At 31.5% G+C, this 23,091-nt stretch overlaps 1 protein-coding gene across 4 annotated transcripts in view; it reads right to left on the reverse strand.

The window, feature by feature from the left end:
• The window catches only part of LOC145268323 (serine/threonine-protein phosphatase 2A 56 kDa regulatory subunit delta isoform-like), a 243,045-nt gene extending 220,672 nt beyond the window's left edge, over nt 1–22,373 (reverse strand). For 3 of the 4 annotated variants that reach the window (XM_080123810.1, XM_080123813.1, XM_080123814.1), the window contains exons 1-2: nt 22,182–22,373; nt 8,171–8,242 (exon numbers count right to left, since the gene is read on the reverse strand). In XM_080123810.1, coding sequence (XP_079979936.1) covers nt 8,171–8,242; nt 22,182–22,208 — 99 coding nt within the window. In that variant the 5' untranslated portion in view covers nt 22,209–22,373. The remainder of the gene's footprint in view (nt 1–8,170; nt 8,243–22,181) is intronic. The other variant, XM_080123811.1, reaches the window with a different exon arrangement.
• Nucleotides 22,374–23,091: the final 718 nt, after the last annotated feature.

Here is a 23,091-nt window from a genome sequence, read left to right on the forward strand (position 1 = left end):
GAAATCTCCTCTGTGGCTGAACGAAAACTATAAAGTGATTTTCAAGCCTTTAAACTGACAATTGGAAAATGATTTCTAGCTCTATAGAAGCTTATGCAGCAATGAGAACAAAATCGATTGTGCATATTTCTGTTTGTTTTTTTGGGGTTTTTTGCTCCTTCTAAAGAGAGTATTTTTTTAGCTTACCACTACCGGAAAATGCTAAAACCAAATAAAATTACACACAAAAACAAAATCTACTTGAACGCTCATCATTCAAACTACTTGGCTTAATAATCACAGGAAAAATTAATTAGAACAAATACACTGAAGACATTGCCAAGCCTGCTCCAAAGAAAGCTAGAAAACTACTCACATCTGAGAGTATCTTGTACCTCTATAAGACTATTATTCGCCCATGCATGGAGTATTGTTGCCACATCTGGGCTGGTGCATCTATCACTAGTCTCTCCCTCTTGGACAGGGTCCAAAAAAGTGTCAAATCTAATAGGTCCCTTACTGTCGGCCAAGCTCCAGCCCCACCACTGTAATGTTGCACTCCTTCTTGTTTTACAAGTACTTTAGTGGAATATGGTCTAATGAACTTGTAGCGCTGGTGCCCCCCACCCTCCTCACCGTTAATACACCTCGGACTAACGTTACTAGAAGCAAAATACCATCTCTTCACTATAGAGGTTCTTGGATGCCAGAAAACCTACTTTTTTTGATAGTGTCTTTCCTCAAGCTGGTAAGTTTTGAAATTCCTTCAGTTGCCTAGAGATTTTAAAGTAATGCAAAATGGCAACTCAACATCTCATTGCCTGAACTCCCTACTTGGGCGTGTCTCTGTAAACATGATTCCAAATAATATAATAACCCCTTGTGTCCAAGTTGCAAGATGCTTTGTTTGAGGTGTATAAGATTAAATATCTTTTTAAAAAAAATAAATAAAAAACGTAAAGAATAAACACAGAGAGAAGTGTGGTATCTGTTATATGTTCAGTCAGTAACAGAATAGTCCTTACTCTGACTTAATTTTTAAATCTCCCCCCCCCCCCGGAATTCAGAGTGCCCTTTCTTGGGAATCTACACTTTCCTCTCCATGTTAAAAACTGGGGAGAAGACAAGTTCATAAGGATTTGTATCCAATTTCTTCATTTTTTGCTGCTTAATAACAAAACCAGATGCAGAATGAATGGAGGTAACATACATTTTTATTTCTGTTTAAGCCATGACGGCAATTTGAACTATTATTTCGACATCAAGCCAACATGCTGTGACAAAAGAGATTAGACTAACTGAAGGATAACGCTGCAGCATATTATGGTAGATTACTTTATCTTGGGCTAAGAATTATATGAAAGTGGAACCTAATCAGTGGAGGTAAGATTGATACAATGAAGGCATAATGAGTCTTAAAGACAGGCTTAGTTCAGATAAGCTCAGAAAACATTGAATCTGGACAGTATAGGGTAATGTGTGGAGAATACGAAACTGATGGTATGGTCACTTTGAAAGAATGGATTTCTTGGAATAGTAAATGTAGAACAGTTGAAATAGCAGGTTTAGTGCACAGGGGAAGGTTACAAAAAAAAAAAAAAAGAAAAAGAAAGTGATAAGGATGGATTTGAGAGAAAGAGAAAGATCTGACTAGAGATATGTTAGTTTGGAAGATAATAGATACAAAAAGTCAAACATATGCAAGCATGTAAAACGGATGTTAAACTAAATTTGATGATTTTATCTTCAACAAGACAATCTGATTACACATATAATCAACAATATTCATCGAGGGAAAATTAACTATCTCTAGGGGTACAGTATCTCTCCACTTCCAACTATTGATTTTCTAATTATCAAGCCCAACAATAAGATGATCCATATTAGGACAATCTTCCGACTTACTACAAAGTACAACTAAATGGAAACCAAGCTGCACTTTTAAAGGCAACACACCAACTACTCTAACATTCGATCCTTTTCAGAACTTCTTGCTCCACTTCGACCTGCAACTACCTTCAAGTGACCAGGTCTGCTGAAATGCCTGATCAGAGACCCCCCCCCCCCATTTAATCAGTTGAGTGAATATACCCGACAAGTAGTCTCTTTAATTTCAAACATTCTACATTCAACCATGCCTCCTTAGGCATCACTTCAGCTTCAAAGACAAGGATGTTTGACAAGTAATCTGATATATAAAACTCACTATGTCTGTCTGTCTGTCTCTATATTTTCAAACTATCTCCTCCCAAGCTAAAAGTCGCAAAGCTGCGCTAGGTGCTTCAAATAATTAGATTTTTCATGAACCAGTTAAGATAGTTTTTAAGGGGTCAAAAATGGACCAAAATTGAAAAAAAAAAAAAAATTGTTATGTTTTGTACATTCATTTTAGTTTATTTTTAATCAGTTCATATGTGCGTCACGTTGGTACAGTGGTATCGTCTCTAGTTTTGAATACTACAGTTTCGGTTTCAATTCTAGTTGATGGCACACAAATACTTTTTTTTACTTTTGAAATCATGACTATAATAGATACGAAATCTGGACAAATTAAAATATATTTAAGCGTATTTTACAACTGGGCAACCCCTGCTAGTTTTAAAAAATAAACCTAACCGGATCCCCTCCTTACATACACACCTATCCTTCCTTGACACTGACAGCAGAAGCAAAATTTACATTATTACCTCTTCCTTTAAGGTGCAATAAAACACTTGCTTTGCATCTAAGCATTTTAATTCCTTTTTGTTATCTTTCTTTGCTATATTTTGTTTTGTATCACTAAGTAGTTGTTGGCCTCTGCAACACTTGATTTTTTTTGTTTTGTTAATTATAATTTATTAATATTTATGTTAGCTTTACTAAGTGAAAATAAATTATATTACTTTACTTATTTTTCTCAACAGTAAAATACAAGATCAGGTTTTAAATGCAAGGATAAATCTATTCCCACCCCCAAAAATAGGAATACTTTGGATTGACAAAAAAAAAAAAAAAAAGGGCCTCAGGAGAGAATAATTTCTCTTCTGGCTAAAGAAACATTATGCTTTGATTACATCATGAAATTGTTATTTTTAAGTAACCATCTATATTCACCCCATGTTGTCCAGCGACAACGCAGACTATAATATAGATAGTTACTTTTTTTTTTTTTTTTTGCTTACTTGCCTCCTCAGGAGGGCAGGTTTTTAATATGGGGGGGGGGGGGAACCAGCTCTCCACAAAAGGGGCACTCTGGTTAGTAAAAAAATAAAAATATATCAGTCCTGAAGGATTTCTTCTCCATTAAATGAAACCAAAAAAGTGAAGTGAAAGAAGTGAAGTGCAGCTTCAGCAAGATACTACACTTTGATCCTGGCCTGAAGGCCAAGAACCCTTTTTTGATTTTTTCTTTTTTTTGGGGGGGGGGGTAGTTTACTTACCTCCCCACGACGGCAGAGGTAGGTTTTTTTTTAACGTGGAGGAAACCACCTCCCCAAAAAGAGGCACTCTGGTTAGTAACAAAAATAAAAATGTATCAGTGATGAAGGATTTCTCCCCCATTAACTGAGACAAAAAAAAAAACAAAAAAAATGAAGTGCAGCATCAGAAGGCCTTTCTATTACTAACAAAAATGGAGGGCTTATAGAAAAAAAAACAATTCAAAATACAAAGATAATTTTTTTCTGATTTTATTTTTATTAGTAAATAAGAATAAATTCATTGTTTATTTATCAAAGTGTATATATATATATATATATATATATATATATATATATATATATATATATATATATATAACACGAGCTCCTGTCTAACAGTTTAGTGAGTGACAGTGTATGTGTGTGTAACAATAGAATTGACTGTGTCAAGTTTCAGGCATGTTTACATGATTTATGCAAAAAGAGAATAAAACGAATTATTAAAAACTTCGGCGTCGACAATTATAATGAGATCTAGGAACAAAGAAAGTAGAATTATCAACAATTATTGTTTACAAATTCAATTTCGTTGATGTAGTAGTGAAGAAGAGAGGTCTTCATGAATGACTACGATCATTCATTCATTGACATAGCAGTAGCAGGAGCAGCACTTCGACACAGTAGTAGTAGCAACGTATCAAGCCGATTCTTAAATCTTTTCTCCCCCACCTCCTACTAGAAATCATGTGCCTGTTTTACCGGAGATAACGATAGGTTTTTATAAAGAAGAAAAACTTAAACTATCTTAATTTAATGAAATAAATAAAACGAGCATAGTAGAAGACAAATTTTTTTATAAAGGGGGGGGGGGCAGTGTTTATTATGTAAATTGCCATTTCAACTCGAATTTTAAGTTCATACAGGAATCGTTACATGTGTTATTTTTAATAATGCCGAGTCTAAGGTTTGCTAATCAAAATAGTATTCATATTTTTTGTTTCTAATTATTATTTTTCTTAAATATGACTGAATTTAATTATTACCATTGATTGCATATCCCACAAAATGTCCACCCCCCAACTCCACTTTAAAAAAAAAAAAAATGTCTGCCCGAGTGTTTTTTATTTTTTATCCAATTCAAAACTTTCGTGGATGATCGTGGTGAATGAATAAGTTTTTCTTTAAACACAAAAAAAAAAAAAAGGATTCTTATATTCTACAAAGTTTTATTTATTTATTTGTTTATTTATTTTATTATTAAAGAGTACCGTTGGCGTTCTACCTTAATATTAAGGGCATTGTAATAATGATCAGCAATTGTTAGTCTGGATGTTCTTAACAACCGAATTAAAAATTCTACACTATTGGGACGAAATTTCGAAAATCGTAAAACTTAATTTCACATGAAAACAATGGTATCTACGTATTCTTCGTATATTTAAGACTATTGTATCCGAAAATTACGAAAATAGATGAGGTAGAAAATTATTAAAGAAAATAAAAAATAGAATTTGATGAAAACGATCGTAAGATACAAGAAAGTTCAAAAGGGGGGGGGTAATTTTCCGTTTCGATTTAAACAAAATGGCGGCAATTTTTCACCTGTTAACACGATTAAAGTTGTTTTATTTAATAATTCAGTAATATTCAGGTAATTTCGATTGCATAATTTGGAAGCTACCATTGTAACTTATTAGAATTGATAAAAAAAACAGTTGAAACCGTTGTTTTTTTTTATCTGGAAAAAAAAAAAAAAACATTTATCGACTACAAAATCTCATCCTAATGGTGCAGAAGCGACAAAAATGGAAAAGTTCATTTCAATAGTACTATTATAAAATAAAGGAACATTTTAATTAATTAGTGCATGTTATATTAGTGCATCATTGATGCACTAATATAACATGCACTGCACTGCATCAATGGATGGACACCCAGAAGAATTCAGTTATTATGAAGAATGAGTTCCAAAACTGGTCCAGGCAGTTAAAAAAATTTTAAACTGGGGAAAGGGACACACACACACACACACACACTAAGGATGTGAAGGATTAGATTAAGGTAAAAAAAAAATAAATAAAATAATTAAAATACTCCGGCAATTTCCGCAATCGACTTAGAAATCTCTGTCTTTAAACTGACATCCTTTGAAGCCCCGTTAGCAAATAAACAAATACATAAAACAATTAGGTCTTTTATACGATAATCCTAATATTGACCACTAATTCTATTTATTTGCCTCCCTATTAGGGCAAACTTAAACACAAAGTCGATTTTTAAGGTGGGGAAAATCCAGGACAAATACTACAATGTAGTATTACTACACTCTTAGCTAAAAGACCTAGAAACATAAAATTGGTGCTGTTCAGTTTTTAAGTCTACAAACAAAATACAATCCTTTCCAATTTAATTAATTAACAGATTCTTCTGCAATTCGCAATCATAACAGATCAGAATTGTTTAGTTTAACTATAAAACGCAAAGATTAAAAAAAAAATCATTAAAATAAAGGATTTTATACACGTGCTGAAATATTAACGTTATTATTTAGAACGACATTCTTAACATGGGGAGGGGAAGGCGTTTTGTAACTATTCTGTACTTTCACCTAACAATAAAAAATATCGTAAAAAAAGACAATTTTTAGCAAGTGTTTTTCTTTTTTTTTTTTTTTATTAAACCTGAAGGCATAAAGTAGGATTTTTTTGTATAAAATTTAAAAAACTTAAATGTACATCAACTGAAGTAAAAACCGAAAAATGAACTAGTGGGGGGAAAAGGGGGGGGCGGTCGACAGTAAAATACGCTTAAATATATTTTAATTTATGCAGATTTCGTATCTATTATTATAGAGCCAACTTTTAGAATCGAAACCAACACATTTAGCGCTCCATCCATGTTTCTTACCGTTTGAGTTATCGACAGATAAATATTTAAAATTAAATCACTTCAAGCTATGAATGAATTTGCGCATGCACAAAAATACAAGAAATATCTTGATTAGACGTTCCACTTGTTAACAAATTTGCCGAATTTTCATTTACTAACGATTACTATATTATCCAATTTCTACTGTACACTCTTTAAACCTTATCCTCTAGTGGCCTCCTGGCCTTGATAAGTGGTGACGCCTATGTAAAAAAATAAATAAAAAAATGTCGGTAAGTTGAAATTAAAATTTTGCATTTCAACTTGACATTTTTTCCGCACGTTATTCATCCATCCAAACAAAGATTTTACTCGTTATAAATCATCTTCGGTATATGATTACTATTTCCTGTTAATTTCAATCTTATGTGATCAGTAGTTTAAGAGTTTATCGGTTAAATATTTGCACGCCGACACGCAAACATACATCTGTTTTATTTATATATAAGTGGAATACATCTATATTTATGGCAAGTTAGCGACACAAACATTTATCAATCATTCGCCAATCCAATGAACGCCATCGACGATATGAAACTGTTGTTCATGTGTAGCTCAGTTGTCATAAATATAACTGTATACTATTAATCAGCTGTATTCGTATGCTGACTTAGTAATTTTAAAGTAAATACAAACAAAATATATATATACGTAATTTAGTATCTTATGTATGTATGTATGTGTAGCACTGGTACATACATTGTAGCAGTAATATTTGTAAAAATATATACAGTAGGTACCTCCAACCCGCGCAAGTTTTACCCCCCTCCCAACCGTATGTAACACGGTGTAATTTAATATTATTATAACTTTTTTTACCATTTAAAAGAAGCTTCAAATAAACTGCTAATATATTTTTTAAACATTTTTTACAGCATACAAAAAGAATGAAAATGCGAGACAAAAATCGTGTTTACATTATCGACGCTTTAAGACAACGTTCCTATGTAGTGATGTTTTTTAAGCTATAGACATACCCATGTTTTAAAAATCTAGCAAAAATCAAATAAGTTCTATTTTCCTGAAATGTTCGCTATTCATTATTAAATAAACTTAGATAATAAATTATTATAATTATAATAATTATACAGCAATACAATAAAGCAATCAACCTCTTATAAGTGATAAAAAGCCGATCTGGCACTTTATATATGAAACTTATAAAAGTAAATTTTACTCTTAAAGAATCAACCGGAAAAGGTTTTGATGCGTCTACAGAATTTGCACGGAATCAAACCAACTTTCATCGAACCAAAATTTTAAATTAAGGTTAGGATTAATAAAAATAACAATACAGTTCAGTTCAAATTCGGTAAAAGTACGAAGGTTTGTATATAAAAATTCACACGGTTAGAAAAGAAAAAAAAAAAAAAAAACACAGTTCAATAAATGCAAAAAAAAACAAACAAAAAAAAATCAGGTATTAAATTTTTATAGGGAACGGTTTTAATTTTAAAGCTTTTTATAGGGAACGACAACAATTAAGCAAAATAGAAAAACGGTTTTATAATGAGATGGGTGAAAGACAAACAATAAGATCGCATTAAAATAAAATTACGTGTAAATTTATTTTCTAATTATAAATTTAAAAAAATAAACTAGCAACGTGTGTGAATTGTTTTCCCAAACGGTTGTGTTATTCTTTTAAACGGACTTGTTTATTATCCGCCATGATAATTTAATATGGCGACGGATGCGACCGCCACCACCTTTTTTTGTCTTTGTAATCGCGCGGTTAAAGTGCCGAGACCCCCCCCCCCCACTCTACCGCACCTTGTTCCCGGTGTGGGTGGGGGGTCTGGACGTACACTGTCACTACACCACATAAATAAATAATATTTTTATTATTATACGCGTCTTACCTCAGCTTCAGCATTTTCTGTAGTTTCTTTCCCACTTGTTTTTGTAGAACTCGTCGACTTGGTCGGTGTCTGCTAAATATTAAAAAAAAAATTTTTTTTTTAAATATAAAAAAAATTAAAAATAAATATTTATAATTGTCAATTTATTATTATTAATAATAATTATTAAAAATTAAATAAAAGTTTGCGTTATATAAAAAAATTTTTAACAATGATAATAATTACATGATACGAAAAAAAAAAAAATGTGTAATTAGTTGTAATTTTATAGAAAACACTCCAAGTCTACTATAATCCGGTGTTTTGTTTTGTGCTTTCATGGGGGGAGGGGATCGAATGCACCGAGAACGATTTTGGCATTAACCATAACCCGGTTTAGAGATCGTAGTAATTGTATATCAAAAATACTAACATTTAATTTACATTTACACACACGAACGCACAAAATGTTATTACGTTACACCTTTACAATAATTAATTTAAAAAAAAAAAAAAAAATTTAAAATGAAAGCTTTTTTGTGTGTGTATTTCGGCTGATGGAAAAGAAAAGGTTAAAACTAAAATAGCTTTCACAAGTTTTCAGTTCTACGGTTTATTATTCACTACAAGACAATACTACATTGATTCTATATTAATCATTTTTATTATTAATTTATTGTTCAAACAATAAAACACAAAAACGTAATTTTATAGAATCACTCCAGTCTCTTAGCGTTTTTTTTTTTTTTTTTTTATGTAGTTTTATTTTATTTTCGGGCGCTCGGGAAATAATTTGATGCTTGTTATGATAAAAAGTCGACAGATCGATTTCGTAATTTTTGGATATGTTCATTACTGTGACATGACATTTCAGTAGATACCATTGGTTTCACTAGAAATTCAATATTGCAATTTTCAAATTTTGCTACAATAATAAAGAAACCAATTTTGACACTTACCACCTAAGCCCAATATTTATTTATTTATTTTACTTGAGTAAGTTTTAAGAGATCAAGGGACTCCCTCCTAGAGCTAACACTCGATTCTGTTATGATTTATATCCGAGGGTTCTTTTAAGAATAGACATTGTTTCCTTTATGGGTGCTACTTGTATTTTGTTAGAGCTTGGTCTTCCAGAGATTGCTTTTAAGTATTTCTGAAGATTCTTTTTTTTTTATTAGACCAGTTACTCCTAAAGCCGGTGTGAAGACGAGAGTGATTCTATAAAAATACTGAAAGAATAATAGGTTTTATTATATTCTTTAATTCGCGTAAATGATTCCAATATAGAAAACATAATTCTATATATTCATAAATATCAGAATTAATGAATGCTATATTTCAACCCTTCAAAAAAAAATTTTTCCAAATAATTCTACGTTTAATACAAACTAGTTGGGCTACCCAACCTAACCCCTTCCTCTCTAAGTGGACACACACACACAGACAATTCTCCTTTAGATTTCTTTAGGAATGAGTTGACATTTTCTTTCCAAATTAGAACATAACACTAAAAAGCCAACACTCTGATAAAACCTGGCTCAGTGGTGGCCCCAGAGAATGAATAAGCTTTTCTGAATTTTAGATGTTTATCCAAGATAGCACCGATTAAGAAATTACCAACTTTGTAGGTAATTGTTTTCTCATTTTCGATTTTTTTTTTAGCATGACACCCAAACATACATAGACAACTGCCTTTATACATTGTATTAAAGATTGCTGTCATTTAAAACCAGGGTGGAAAGCTTAAAATTAAAATATTAACTTAGAAACGAATAGAATAGAAAAACAATACTATAAAGAAAGCAGTAGTCATTTAATTTATACAAAGTATTTTGGGAAAGGGTGGGTCACTGCTTATCAAAGACCAGAGGCCACTTTGGTATAAGGATTTATAAGTGTTTAGTAGATGGTGAGACAATATGATCAGTAGTGGTGGAACAACTTTGATAGGGATTAATTATTTAAGAGGACGCCTCAACACAAACTTATTTAAATTAGATTTGAAAACAATCATGTTATAGACAACCTAGAAGTAGCCCCACAGTATCATGTTCCACAGACGGTGGGTTCTAGGAAAGGAATGCTGCTCGTGGAATTTTCATTCAGTTTTAGGCAGACAGAGTGAAAAATTGTTTATGGTTGTTGTAGCTCAACAAGTATCTGTTGCGAAACATTTTACAGGGGTGGGGAGGGGGAAGCACAGATTGGCGCACAGTCGAACATCTACCAAAGAAGTAATGCTAAAGCAGAGACAGACTCACAACGTCTCTTCTGTTGGAATTAACTATTAATAATACAGTAGAACCCCGGGATACGGCATTAAAAATTAGTAACAAAATACCGTACAGTATATAATACACATGTATATAATCAAATAACATTATAAATAGCACCAAAAGGCGGGGCAAATACTGTAACCAGGGGTCAGAAAAACATTGTATTCCACATAGAAACACGCAAAAAAAATATAAATAAATAAAAAACGTATCCTAGGGCCACCGTATCCAGGGGTTCTACTCAGGGCTCTATATTGCGAGTGAAACAGTTGCATTTGCGAGTGATTTTTCAAAGTGGCCACTAAAAATAATGAAACGCTTATCTTTCGTCGATTGTATTTCTTTCACTGACAATCTTAAAAGGCTCATTACTGAATGAAAAATATCTTTTCAACTTTTTTTTTTTTAAGAAAACAAAGTTAAATTATTTAAACAATAAAAATTTAATAGAATAAGTCTTTTTTAATGACGGCTGTTTAAAAAATATCTGAAGAAATTAAAATGTTTATTCCTTCAAGTATCAACATAAAATTTGTTGTATATTTAGAATTACACTTATTAAAAAAACACAGAAAAATCTTTATAATGTACATACTCGTCACAAAACTAAGATGTCATATTCTAAAAATCATATGGGTTTGGCTAGTAACTTTTCTATTTGGCTAGTAAACGAAAATTGTCAAAGGTAAACTAAAGATAAATTAGTCCGTAGACGCCTGCTTTTTATTTTTAGAACTGTCCATTAGTAAAAAAACAAATAAGTTTTCTATAACAGTTCTGAATTTTGGAGATGAGAAATGATTATCCGTATTATTCGAACTACTGTTCCTAATTTGAGTCTTATTTTCACAAGGTTTCAGTTGATGTAACCTCTGACCTTCTTCAGGTGTGTAAGCCGCCATGTTTGATATTGAGAAAGGATTACCTCCATACTTCTGAGGTTTCAAATTTAGGTTCTAGATAAAATTTTAAAATCATACAAAACGGTAGGAGATATTATTTCTAAAATATTTATAATAAAAAGCCTAAAACTTAATTGGATCCATTAACCAATCGTAAGTTCTTAAAAGATAATTTACGAAACTAAGAGAAAACCATAAAAATAGTTATTAAAATTATTCTTGTAGACAGTTATTCCTGCCTCCCATTAAAGAGATGTTATTTTTAACTTTTGTATAGATTTTTTTCTTTTTCTGTGCGTTTGTTATTGCTTACATCATTATAACAAGATAAATAAAATATAAGCAAACTTTATCAAATTATAGTTTGGGTGGGGGGGGGGGTCTATGTATTCCATCCTATGCTTCCACAGCATGAATTGTGGAACAAGCAAAGAATGAAATAAGACTAAATAACTATAGCAAGTAAGCTACACAAGAATTGTCATGTTTCATTCCGGAAGTTAATCATCAGTTTAAATGTATTCTGGGAATGAAACATAATTGATGTGTAGCTTACTTGCTATACATATATTTTTTATACTATTACTAAGCTCTGCACATATATTAAGCACTGCTGAAGAAGCTTAAAGTACATGGACATCTACATGAAATAGTATCTGTATTTATTGTGCGTGTAATTAATGGAGAGGAAGAGGGATAATTTGATCTAAAGTCATGTTGATAGTTTTTTTTTTGTTTTTTTTGTTTTTTTACGTAGGCATCACCACATTATCAAGGCCAAGAGGCCACTCAAGGATAAGGGTTAAAGAGTGTACAGTAGAAATTGGACATTATAGTAATCAGTAGTAATGAAAATTTGGTAAAGTTGATAACTTATATGGAACGGCTCATCAAGAACTTATTTACGTTAGACTTGAACACAACCATATTAAAACGAAATCCTTCTAGATTGGGCCAATTTTTATTTTTGTTCCAATCCAAAGTGACTCTTTCGAAGGAGATAGATTTTCCACACATTGGAAACACACCTTGTGTTTGCCTTTTTGGAGAGGCAAGAAAATGGGGAATTCAGAATTGAAACATACATGTATTAGTTATGATTGCATGCGATTTATTGATGACCTTGTATGTATCTATATCTCTAATAGTATATAAAAGTCACTTTATATATGTGTGTGTGTGTGTGTGTGTGTGTGTGAAAGAGAGAGAGTTCCTTCCTCATAAGTTCCAAAACACCTGAGCCTATCTTTTGCAAATTTCACACAAAGCTAATTTATATGTTTAGCAGTGTTCTTAGATATGTATAGAAATTCATCCGATAAGTATCGAAAATCAAAAAAATTCAAACTAAAAATACTCTTTCTCTCTTATAAAGAGAATAATTTTTACAGGATCATATTTTACATTACACCGGAAAAGAGAAATAATCAGTGTTGCCAATTTAGCGGGTTTCCTGCTAGATCTGGAGATTTTGTTTGAAATCTAGCAGGTAAAATTTTGATCTCGTGGTTACCGGGATTTTCTAGAAAATCTGGGAATATTTGACACCCACAAACCTGCAATTTAAGATTTTAAAAATTAAAGAAAAGCACTTGAAAATAATTTAAAATATAAACTAAACTCATTCAAGTAGGTCGAAAAGTAACAATTATTTATTGACTATTTGTTTTCTTTTCAAAATTTTTTTGGTTAACCATTCTAAACTCGATATAAAATAGGTTTCTCCAGGTACATTTTTTTTGGGGGGGGAGGGGGTCCAGCCTTTATAGATTAAAATACAATCTAAGCATTCCCCTTAATTTAAAAGTATTTATCCACTTAATAAAATTGTAGAAAAGTTAAGTCAAAAATTATTTAAAAAAAAAAAAAAAAAAAAGCAATAACAGCAAGTATACCAAGTAGAATTTAATTATCTACGAATATGCTAAAACTAAGTTTTTTTTTTTTACAAATGGAATCACCACTTATCAAGGCCCAGAGGCACTCAAGGATTAGTCAACAGGACAATATCGTAGTAATCGTTAGTGGAAATTTGGTAAATGGGATTACTTAAGGGGATGGCTCATCAAGAACTTGTTCACGTTCGACCATATTGTAGCTAGCTGGAAAGCAGGAAAAAGAAACAGGTGTGCAGTTCTAAGAAAAAAAGCTTTCTTTATGAAATCTACTTTTAGGTTAAACCTAAATGTAGATTTTATGAAGAAAGCTTTTTTTCTTAGAACTGCACACCTTAGAACGGCACAGATAAAGAGTGGGGGAAATTATTGATAGTGGTCTCAGCTAGATGAGTGGTTTTCATGAAAGTCAGGTAAGGGGGGGGGACCATAGATTAGAGCTCAAATGAGCACTTGCCATAAAAATAATGATAAAGCAGAGACAGGCTCACAATGTCTCTTCTGTGAGAAAGAGGTTACAGGGAAGAGAAAAGGGCATCCCCCACTATGCTACAAAGTCTATTTTGTACTCTGTCAAGGCAGGATAAGCTGTTTTTAGCAGCTCCTGCCCAGATGTGGCAACAGTACTCCATCCTTGGACATACCTGGCTTTTATACAAGTAGAAAATTGCATCAGCAGTGAGATATTTACCGGAACGGTAGAACAATCCCACCATTTTTCCAGCATCTTTGGCAATGGATTTGATGTAGGTGTTCCATCTCAGATCAAAAGTAAAGGTCAAAACCAGAAGCTTGTCAAAACATGGATCCTACCCCAAGACGAGAGCCATTCATTTCAGTTGATGCCAGACAGGGATCAGAGCATTAATGATGTAAAAGATAAAAGCTTAGTTTTAGATGCATTAAAATTAAACAGCCACCTCTTTCCCCATTGCACCACATTATCAAGACCAAAGGAGAGAGAATCAAGAGAGAACTTCGTTTACAGGCTTTAAAGTGTTGTCATAGATGGTAATGTCATCAGCATGAATGTCTACGAATGATTTTAGGATGTGATTTGGGAGATCACTGATGTAGATCAGGAAGAGAGTTGGGCCCACGATGGACCCCTAAGGGACTCCAGCATTAATACTGTGAGCTTCTGATTTCTGCCCATCAACCACTATTATGAATATATCAGGGAGAAATGATTTTATAATTGAAAAGACATTTCCAGCTATACCGTAGATGGAGATTTTGTGTAGACCTTTATGCCATACCCTATCAAAGGCCTTTGATATGTCAAGAGCAATTGCCCTAGAAAGGAAGCCTCCATCAGGAGATTCACTAATCCTATCAGATATAACTGTTAGCACGTCTGCTGTAAATCTAGCAGAACGAAAACCATATTGAGTGTCACCGAGGAGGTTATTTTAGTTGAGGTGGTTGACTACTTCTCTATTTAACACAGATTCCAGCAACTTACTCATGACGCACAGGAGACTGAGTGGTCCTGTATTGAGAGGGAGATGACCGATCACCTGAATTTTTAAATATGGGATATACTGATGAGGTTTTCCAGGGTTTTGGGAAGCAATTCTTCTCAAAATAAACTTTAAACAGCTTTGTAAGTATAGGAGCTAGTTCTAGTTGAAGCTTTTTGAGCACTATAATAAGAATGCCATCAGAGCCAGTTGCTTCACTGGAATCAAGGTTTTTGGTTAGCTTGGCAACATCATGCACAGATATTTGTATGTCATATAGCTTGTTTTCAAACACAGGAGAAAATATGGGGAGATTAGTGGCACTAATCACATAGAGTAGAATTAGCTGCAACATTTTTGGCCAAGAGTTTGGCTTTGTCCAAAGCTGACAAGATTACCTCAGGTCTATTGATAATAGTTGGGATAGAGCACACACTTCTATTGGATAGAGCACACACTTCTGTTCATTATTTGCCAAAATTGGTGGATTTGGATTTGACAGACTGAGCATACAACTCTCTCATGTTGACAGCCTGGAGGGTTGCTTTAGTCTCAGTACATCTATTATGTTGGAAGCAATGGAAATAGTGATTTTTGTGCGCAATGGCAGCAGCACATTTTGGAGAGAACCATGGTTGGCTGTTAGATGTTTTATGGACTTTTTTGGAGGGTATGAAGGGGTCAATACCTACAATAAATCATTCTGTAAGTTTTTTTTTCTAATTTAAAAATATGCTGTTCAAAGTGGTTTTTACATGCCTATTTAAAAAAAATAAATAAATGGCCGCTTATTGCTTAATGGATAGAGAGGCTTAATTCCTGAAAAGTTGTAAACAACCCTAAGTTTGAGTTACACTCCCAAATTTAGGGTTAGTAGTCGTCTGATTTTTTATACACTTTTTCAAGAACGAAGTGCCCAATGGTTAAGCAACAAGCAACCAGTTATTTGTTGTAAAAATGACTTAAAGAAATGAAATAAAAAGAATGTAAACACAATTTCAGCACGCATAAAAGATACTTGAATTTTACTGCGTTTGGTATAAGCTATTTGTTTATTTTTGTTATTGTTTACAATTCTCAACTGTTTACTATTCTACACTTTAACAAAAAGCTAACATTCATGCTTTTATTATTTTTACTAATTTTTCAATGTTTATTATTATATTTAATTGTCAGCGGGAACACATTCAAGACACAGCATATGTTGACACCTCAGCAAAGTTTATTGCATTTATTTTTGAGCAAGTATTAAAAACAGAAACAAAGTTTTCCACATCTGCAAAAAAAAAAAAAAAAAAAAAAAAATTACTTGTCTTCCTATGATGACAAAGTTAGACACAAGGTCAGTTTTTAATGTAGTGTAAACCCTGCTACCCCTAAAAATAGGATTGGGGCAACTTTTTTTTCTTTTTAATCCTCAATCAAAGGATTTCTCCTTGATTGACCAAGGACAGAACAGATACTATACTTTAACATTAAATTTGGAAAAGTAAAAAATAATACATATAAACCGAAAATAAAAAGATATCGTAAAATTGGTAAATATTTAAATCATAAAATTTTTTTTTCATTTTTAAAATATACTCGACTGTGAATGATGGTGTCCAGGAAAAGAGCTTTGCAATTTAACTACCTTATTTCCAAGGCTTTTTACTGGTTTAGAATACAAAACTAAGCATTATTTTTTTTTTTTTTGCCATGGGAGATAAATTCTGCATGTTTTACTTCTTAAAGTGATTTTGTGTGGTTTTCTGGCATTGCGAGTCAGACTTAGAATTAGAAACACATTAAAGATGAGTTATATGTTCCAAAAAGTTCGAATGTCCTAGAAATAAGGGATCATTTTAATAAACATTTATATGAAAAAAATGATCCCCCACTTTAAATTCTAAATTTTTTTTTTTTTTTTTTTAATATTCAACATAATCACCTAAAAAAATAGAATCTCATTTTTTGAAGAGGGATAGCTAAGGGTCCTTATCTGCTTTTAAATATAGATATAATTTTTTTTTTTAATTGACAAACTACTTAATGTTTTCCCTTTGTATATATTCCCAAAGATTTCCATCTTGTGTTATTTTTCCCATTTATACATTTGTGCCACTTTTACCTACCTTCCCCAATCCCCCTTCAGACTGGTTCTAAAATCTATCAATTAATTCACATATGTGGTTTGAGAGATTCATTTTCAATTTTTATTTTGCAAATATTAATTTTTCTGATATTTGAGCGTTTATTTGGCAATATTTAGGTATGCCATTATTGTGATGTTTAATTTATAATATATTTCAATTTAACTTTTATTATATTAAACAGCGTTTGATTTTAGGATTTATTTCTTGCAAAACAAAAATATACCCTCTCTGAAAAACAGATAAGACTAGCTGATAAAATTTGAAAACCTTCTGGGGGAGCCAACCGCTTCAATATAATTTCAAAAATATATAGTTGGAAAACATGGAATATTTTGTATATTCATAATATTTTTATGTAGAGTAGCAAGTTTAAATGTAGTGGTTTTCTTTTGGGAGGGGGGAGATTTTTAAAAAAATTTTTTAGTGATTTTTGAAAATTTCAAATGGCAAAAGTTAAAAATCTAGCGATTTTCTGGAGATTTCTTTTCCCTGATCTAGTGGGCAACGGGGGGGGGGGGGTTAAATCTCAGTTGGCAACACTGAAAATAATAAAATCTCAGCAAATCATTTTCAAAAATTGAAAAATTCTGATCTTAAAACTAGATATATATATCTTATAGATAAAAAAATTTTTTACAGGGAAATATTTTAAATTACACCAGCCAAGTGAAATAAAATCTCAGTGAATCATTTCTTCAAAATAAAAAAAAAACAAAAAACAGATCCATTGTTATCTGGAGATATAGCTCAGTAGTAGAGCATTTGATGACAGATTGAATGATCCCTTATTCCAGCCTGCTTGTATCTCACCATTTTATTTTAATTTTCGATAAAAGGGGTACCATTTAAAATTGCCACAAATCATTTTTTTTCTTTTTTTTTTTTTGCATATTTGAAGACTAAACATTAATCAGAAGTGACTTTTCCATTCATTGTCAAGCCTAAATATCAGCTGACATGACATTGTAAACAAACACAGACGGAATTTGATGAACAACATTTATATATTAATAGGATAGCACGTGTGTTCTTGTGTATCATGCTTACATCCGGGTCATTTAATTGTTATATTCTTCTACTTCTTGTCCTAAATAATATTATTCTAAGTTTTGGTTTCGGTTTTGACTTTAGCTGATGACACTTAAATCATTTATTTTTCTTTATATAATTTTATCAAGAATTCTTCATAAGTTTTGGTTCCGGTTTTGATTATGGCTGAAGCAAGTTATATATATATATATATATATATATATATATATATATATATATATTTTATAAGTTTTTGTTTCGGTTCCGATTCAAACTAATGCACCCAAGTCATATGGATATATATTTTATTTTTTTGAAATCGCCACTTTATATCATATAAAAAAAAATCGCTTAACATTAACTCTATAATAATATATACAAAATCTACAATAATTAAAATATATTTAAGCGTACTTTACGACTGGCCTTTACCGAGCGTTCATGCTAGCTTAGTTAAATACTTTTGCATTTTTAACAAAAAAGCTACAATAATGTCAGAGCGTCTCCATTTACACTGAACATGTGCAGAATGCCAACATCAATATATTACGACTGAATGAGTCCCCTGTGGAATTTCCACAGGTCCCGCTAGTTATTATTTATTTTTTGCGAATTAGTCTACCGGACAAATTATTCCTTGTAATATATAATATTCAATAGAGAATTGCTTCTATAATAATATATACGCAATCTGCATAAATTAAAATATCCTGTTTAAGCGTATTGTATGACCGAGCAACCAGCCAGTTAAAGATATATCTAAAGGGGTTAGAAATTGTGAACACACAGGAACACAAGAACTACATTTCTTGGTTTGGATATAAAAATTGAGGATGGAATATTTATCTATAAAATGTTCGATAAAAGATATTTTTTATGGGAAGGAGCATTATGTCTGAATTTCTCAGACTAGTTTACATTTAAGCATAACAAATGTTATTCCTCGAGTTTCTGTTTTAGTAATAAGAATGATCAAGCAAGGTGGTGATCAAATTATATGTTTAGACAATCAAATAAGGCAATTACCACCACCCCCACTATCCTGATGATTTTAAGTCATATTAATCAATGTAGATTGATAGAGCAAGTTCAAAACTACATGAGAAATCGAATATAAAATGTATAACACATTCACTGTAACATAATTTGAAGTTTAATATAGCTTTTAATGAAACTATAATAAATATAAAAATATGAAATAAATAAAATACATAATATAAATAATCAAAGTTCAGCTGTTCTGTAAATAATTTCTTGCTCGAGTAAAGATAAACAACATAGATAAGAACAATTTTAATAAGATGAATAGGTTAGCAAAAAATAAAAAGAAAAAAAAAGTAGGTGGTGTTTGAACAACACTGCTGGAGAACCATGACATAAGATAACGTACTTCCCCAAACATTTTTTTCATGGTAAACTCCTGATGATCCCTATAATAACATTAACGTAAATTCTTGGTAGCAAACTAATGAAGTGATTGCAAGAGCAAAGTAATTTTCCAACAAAGGACTACTTTTTTTTCATATAGTTTTAAAGATTGAAAAACTTCAAGATTCTCTGTCTTTCTCTATATAGATAGATAGATAGATAGATAGATAGATAGATACACACACGAGGAGCATTTCATAAGTAATGTTTCCAATCTTTTATTCCGCCCGAATGGATCAGATGGGATTGAATTTAACGCATTATTATAATAACTGAACTTATACTACCATGACCTGAAAGTTTCAACTCCCTGTTGCAGATACTGATAGTGTGAGACTCCTAAAGAAGCAATCTCTGTCATGGACTTGCGTCAGAAGCAGAGATGCGTCCCTGAATTTCCCCGACGTTAAAAATTGACTTTAAAAAGGGTTCTTGGCCTTTGAGCCAGGATCAAAGTGTAATATCTGTCCTGATGCTGCACTTCACTTTTTTCACTTCACATTTTTGGTCTCAGTTAATGGAGGAGTAATCCTTCATGACTTGATACAATTTTTTTTTTTTTTTTTTTTTTTTTGTTATTAACCAGAGTACCCCTTTTTGGGGGAGCTGGTTTTTCCCCACATTAAAAACCGACCTTGTGTCTAACTCTGTTCTCGTTGGGAGGCAAGTCAAAAAAAAATGTCTTTATGCCCAACCTCGCTCTCTCTCTCTCTCTCTCTCTCTCTCTCTCTCTCTCTCTCGTGGGGGAGCAAGTAAATAGGGATATTACTTTGGATCAAATCACCTCTCTCTTGCCCTTTAATTATACACTCACGATAATATGTACGGTAAGTCCCCGGGATACGGTAGCCGGGTAGCCCTAGGATAGGTTTTTGTTTTTGTTTTTTTGTTTTTTTTAGGTTACGATGTGAAATACGATGTTTTTCCGGTCCCTGGTTACGGTATTTACTCCGCCTTACGGTGTTATTTATAATGTTATTTGATTATATACATGTGTATTATATACTGTACTGTATTTTGTTACTAATTTTCGGTGTTAATGCACTTACTGATCCGCACTATTTTTTAAATCGTATTTCCACGTTTAATTAAAGTTTTATATGTTTTTTTATTCAATTGTAAGGTTGAAGTACAGAAAAGGTACAAAACACTCTCCCCATGTTAAGAATGGCTGTTTAAATAATAACGTTATTATTTCAGCACGGATCACTCTCTGCATGAGTACCCTAATTTTTAATGCCGTATACCGGGCGTCTACTAGATATAATAATTTCAGTATTTACTTCAACAGTGTAGGTGAATAAGTTAAAATATACTTATTGAAAATATATTTTAATTCAGTATAATTATTTTTGTTTAATATTTAAAACGCAACACGAAAACTAAACATAGCATGAATTAATAGATTAGTATTTTATTTTATTTTTTTTTACATTTTTTTTTAAACAAGGAAAATCGCGTGTTGCTTTGCACATTGCTGTCAATGTTTCATTTATTTTTGACATTTGTTGGCGATACAACACAAAGTACAAAAATAAATTAGCCCACACACAGGAATAAAATTTAAAAAAAAAAAAAAAAAAAAAAAGTGGGTACTTTCGCATCAGAATACGAACCGTGCTGAAATAAATAACGTTATTATTTAGACACCCATTTTTAACATAAGGAGAGAAGGATGTTTTGTAACTATCCTGTACTTTCACCTAACAATACCGTAAAAATTAAATTTGGACTTGAAAATCTGATTTAAAAAAAAAATGAAAAACAAAGAAAAAATAGTACGGTTCGTAAACTGCAGAAGTAACCTAAAAAAAAAAAAATGATTGCTTCTGAAATTAAATGAATTTTCAAATAATTAATCAGGGGTTTTATTCTATCGTGGTTATTTGAAGACATTAAACAATGTTATAATATGAGCAAGGTTTTACACGGCTTTTGCGAGTTGAAAATGAGAAATATAGTGAAATTACATAAATGTTCGCGTTTTTTTTTTTTTTTTTTTTTTAAATAGATAAATTTATGAAATCAAGTGCAATTCAACAAAACAAAACAAAAAGATAAACGTAAGTAATCGTCAAGTATGGATGGATTGAAGTGTAAAAAAAAAAAATAAAATAAAAAATAGTGGATCAAGTCGATACTGTTTCGTCTGTAGATCGCCTACGACGAAAGTAGCAGCGCAAAGACATGACAATAATTTAAATTATAGTAATAAATCACGATAAGGATTAAATAATTATTAAACAATAATTATAATAATTAGATAATACGATAAAAATCTAACGGTAATTAGAAGCAAAATGGGTTGGTATATAAATTATATTTTACATGTAATAGCGACAAAGCCAATATTCACACACACACATATATATATATATATACACATATATATATATATATATATATAAGGTTTAAATGGATATACTATAATCCCTACGGAGGAGACCTTTACAACGTAGATGCGAGCAGAAACTCATACTTAATTATAAGGCAAAATGGATACTAAGGGTCTATTGAAAAACTCGGAGGGGCATGACAGGTTTTAGGTAATAATTTATTTTAAGCAGCTTATTCAGCTTTAAAAAAAAGCACAATTTTATCTTTATGAAAAATATGATAACCATATATATATGTGTGTGTGTGTGTGTGTGTGAGAGTGTGTGTTTAGAAATATTGAGTCAATAAAGAGTCTTCAGTGCAGATTTTTGAATAAACTATTTCAGATGTTAATAAATTGCTAGTATATATTTATTATATCTCCCAATGATAAGGCTCTCTGTGAGTGTTAGTCTGCGTTTGCTGTGGTTCTCTACAAATATTTACTCAAAAGCTCACATAAGTGATTTTCAAATGTTATATAGATTTATGAACTGTAAAAAAAAAAAAAAAAAAAAATCTCACCTTCTCCTTTTTAATTTTGTTGGGCATGATATTCGTGTTGTTTCTCGTCTAAAGTGTGAATGAATGTGTATGTAAGTACGAGTAACGAATTTTCCAGTGGATGTTTCCACTTCCGGAATAAAAATTAAACAATAATTATGTATTATAATATACCATGTAAGATACAAAAAAAAAAAAAAAAAAAAAAAAAAACGAGAGAGAGATTCTATTCAAAATCTAATTGCTTATATTTAAGTATATCTTTGTTGTTTTTTTTTTCTTCTTTCTTTCCCTCTCTCTCTCTCTCTCTCTCTTTCTCTCTCTCTGTTGTGACGATTTTGTTAGTTACCGAGTGGGAAAATAAGTAAAAAATAAATGTGTTCTTTTTTTTCTTTCTCTTTCCTCTTGCTTGAAGTTCAGGGTTTTCCGTGATGAATGTAGGTATTTTATAATATATATATATATATGTGTATATATATATAGATAAATAAATAAATATATATATATATACACATACATAGATATATCTATCTATCTGTATCCGTGCCTTGCTATTGTAAATAATAATATGTCTTTTTCTTTCTTGTTGTTGTTATTATTATTGATAATATTGTTAATATTCATGTAGATGTGACCGGAGTTTTGTGTTGGGAGACTACAGCAACACTAAAATAATATTTAGAACGAAAGGGTGTCATAGAAAACAGAGAGAAGGGGAAAATTAAGAAAATCTCTCTGATTGGCTGGCTACGTCACATGATATGTTTGAAACGTCACGGATTTTGCAGGTTACGTCAGGTAAAAATGTCTTCCACATAGACATTATGTGTTGTCATCCTACTGCCGTAGCCTGGGTGATTAACATCACCTTGTCGCTTTCCTTGTCAATAGTAATTTGTCCACTGAAAAAAATCTATTAATACTTAACTGA

The sequence above is a fragment of the Euprymna scolopes genome, chromosome 43 (genome assembly GCF_053919585.1).
Source record: "Euprymna scolopes isolate OS-2025 chromosome 43, ASM5391958v1, whole genome shotgun sequence".
In the NCBI taxonomy this organism is placed as follows: domain Eukaryota; kingdom Metazoa; phylum Mollusca; class Cephalopoda; order Sepiida; family Sepiolidae; genus Euprymna; species Euprymna scolopes.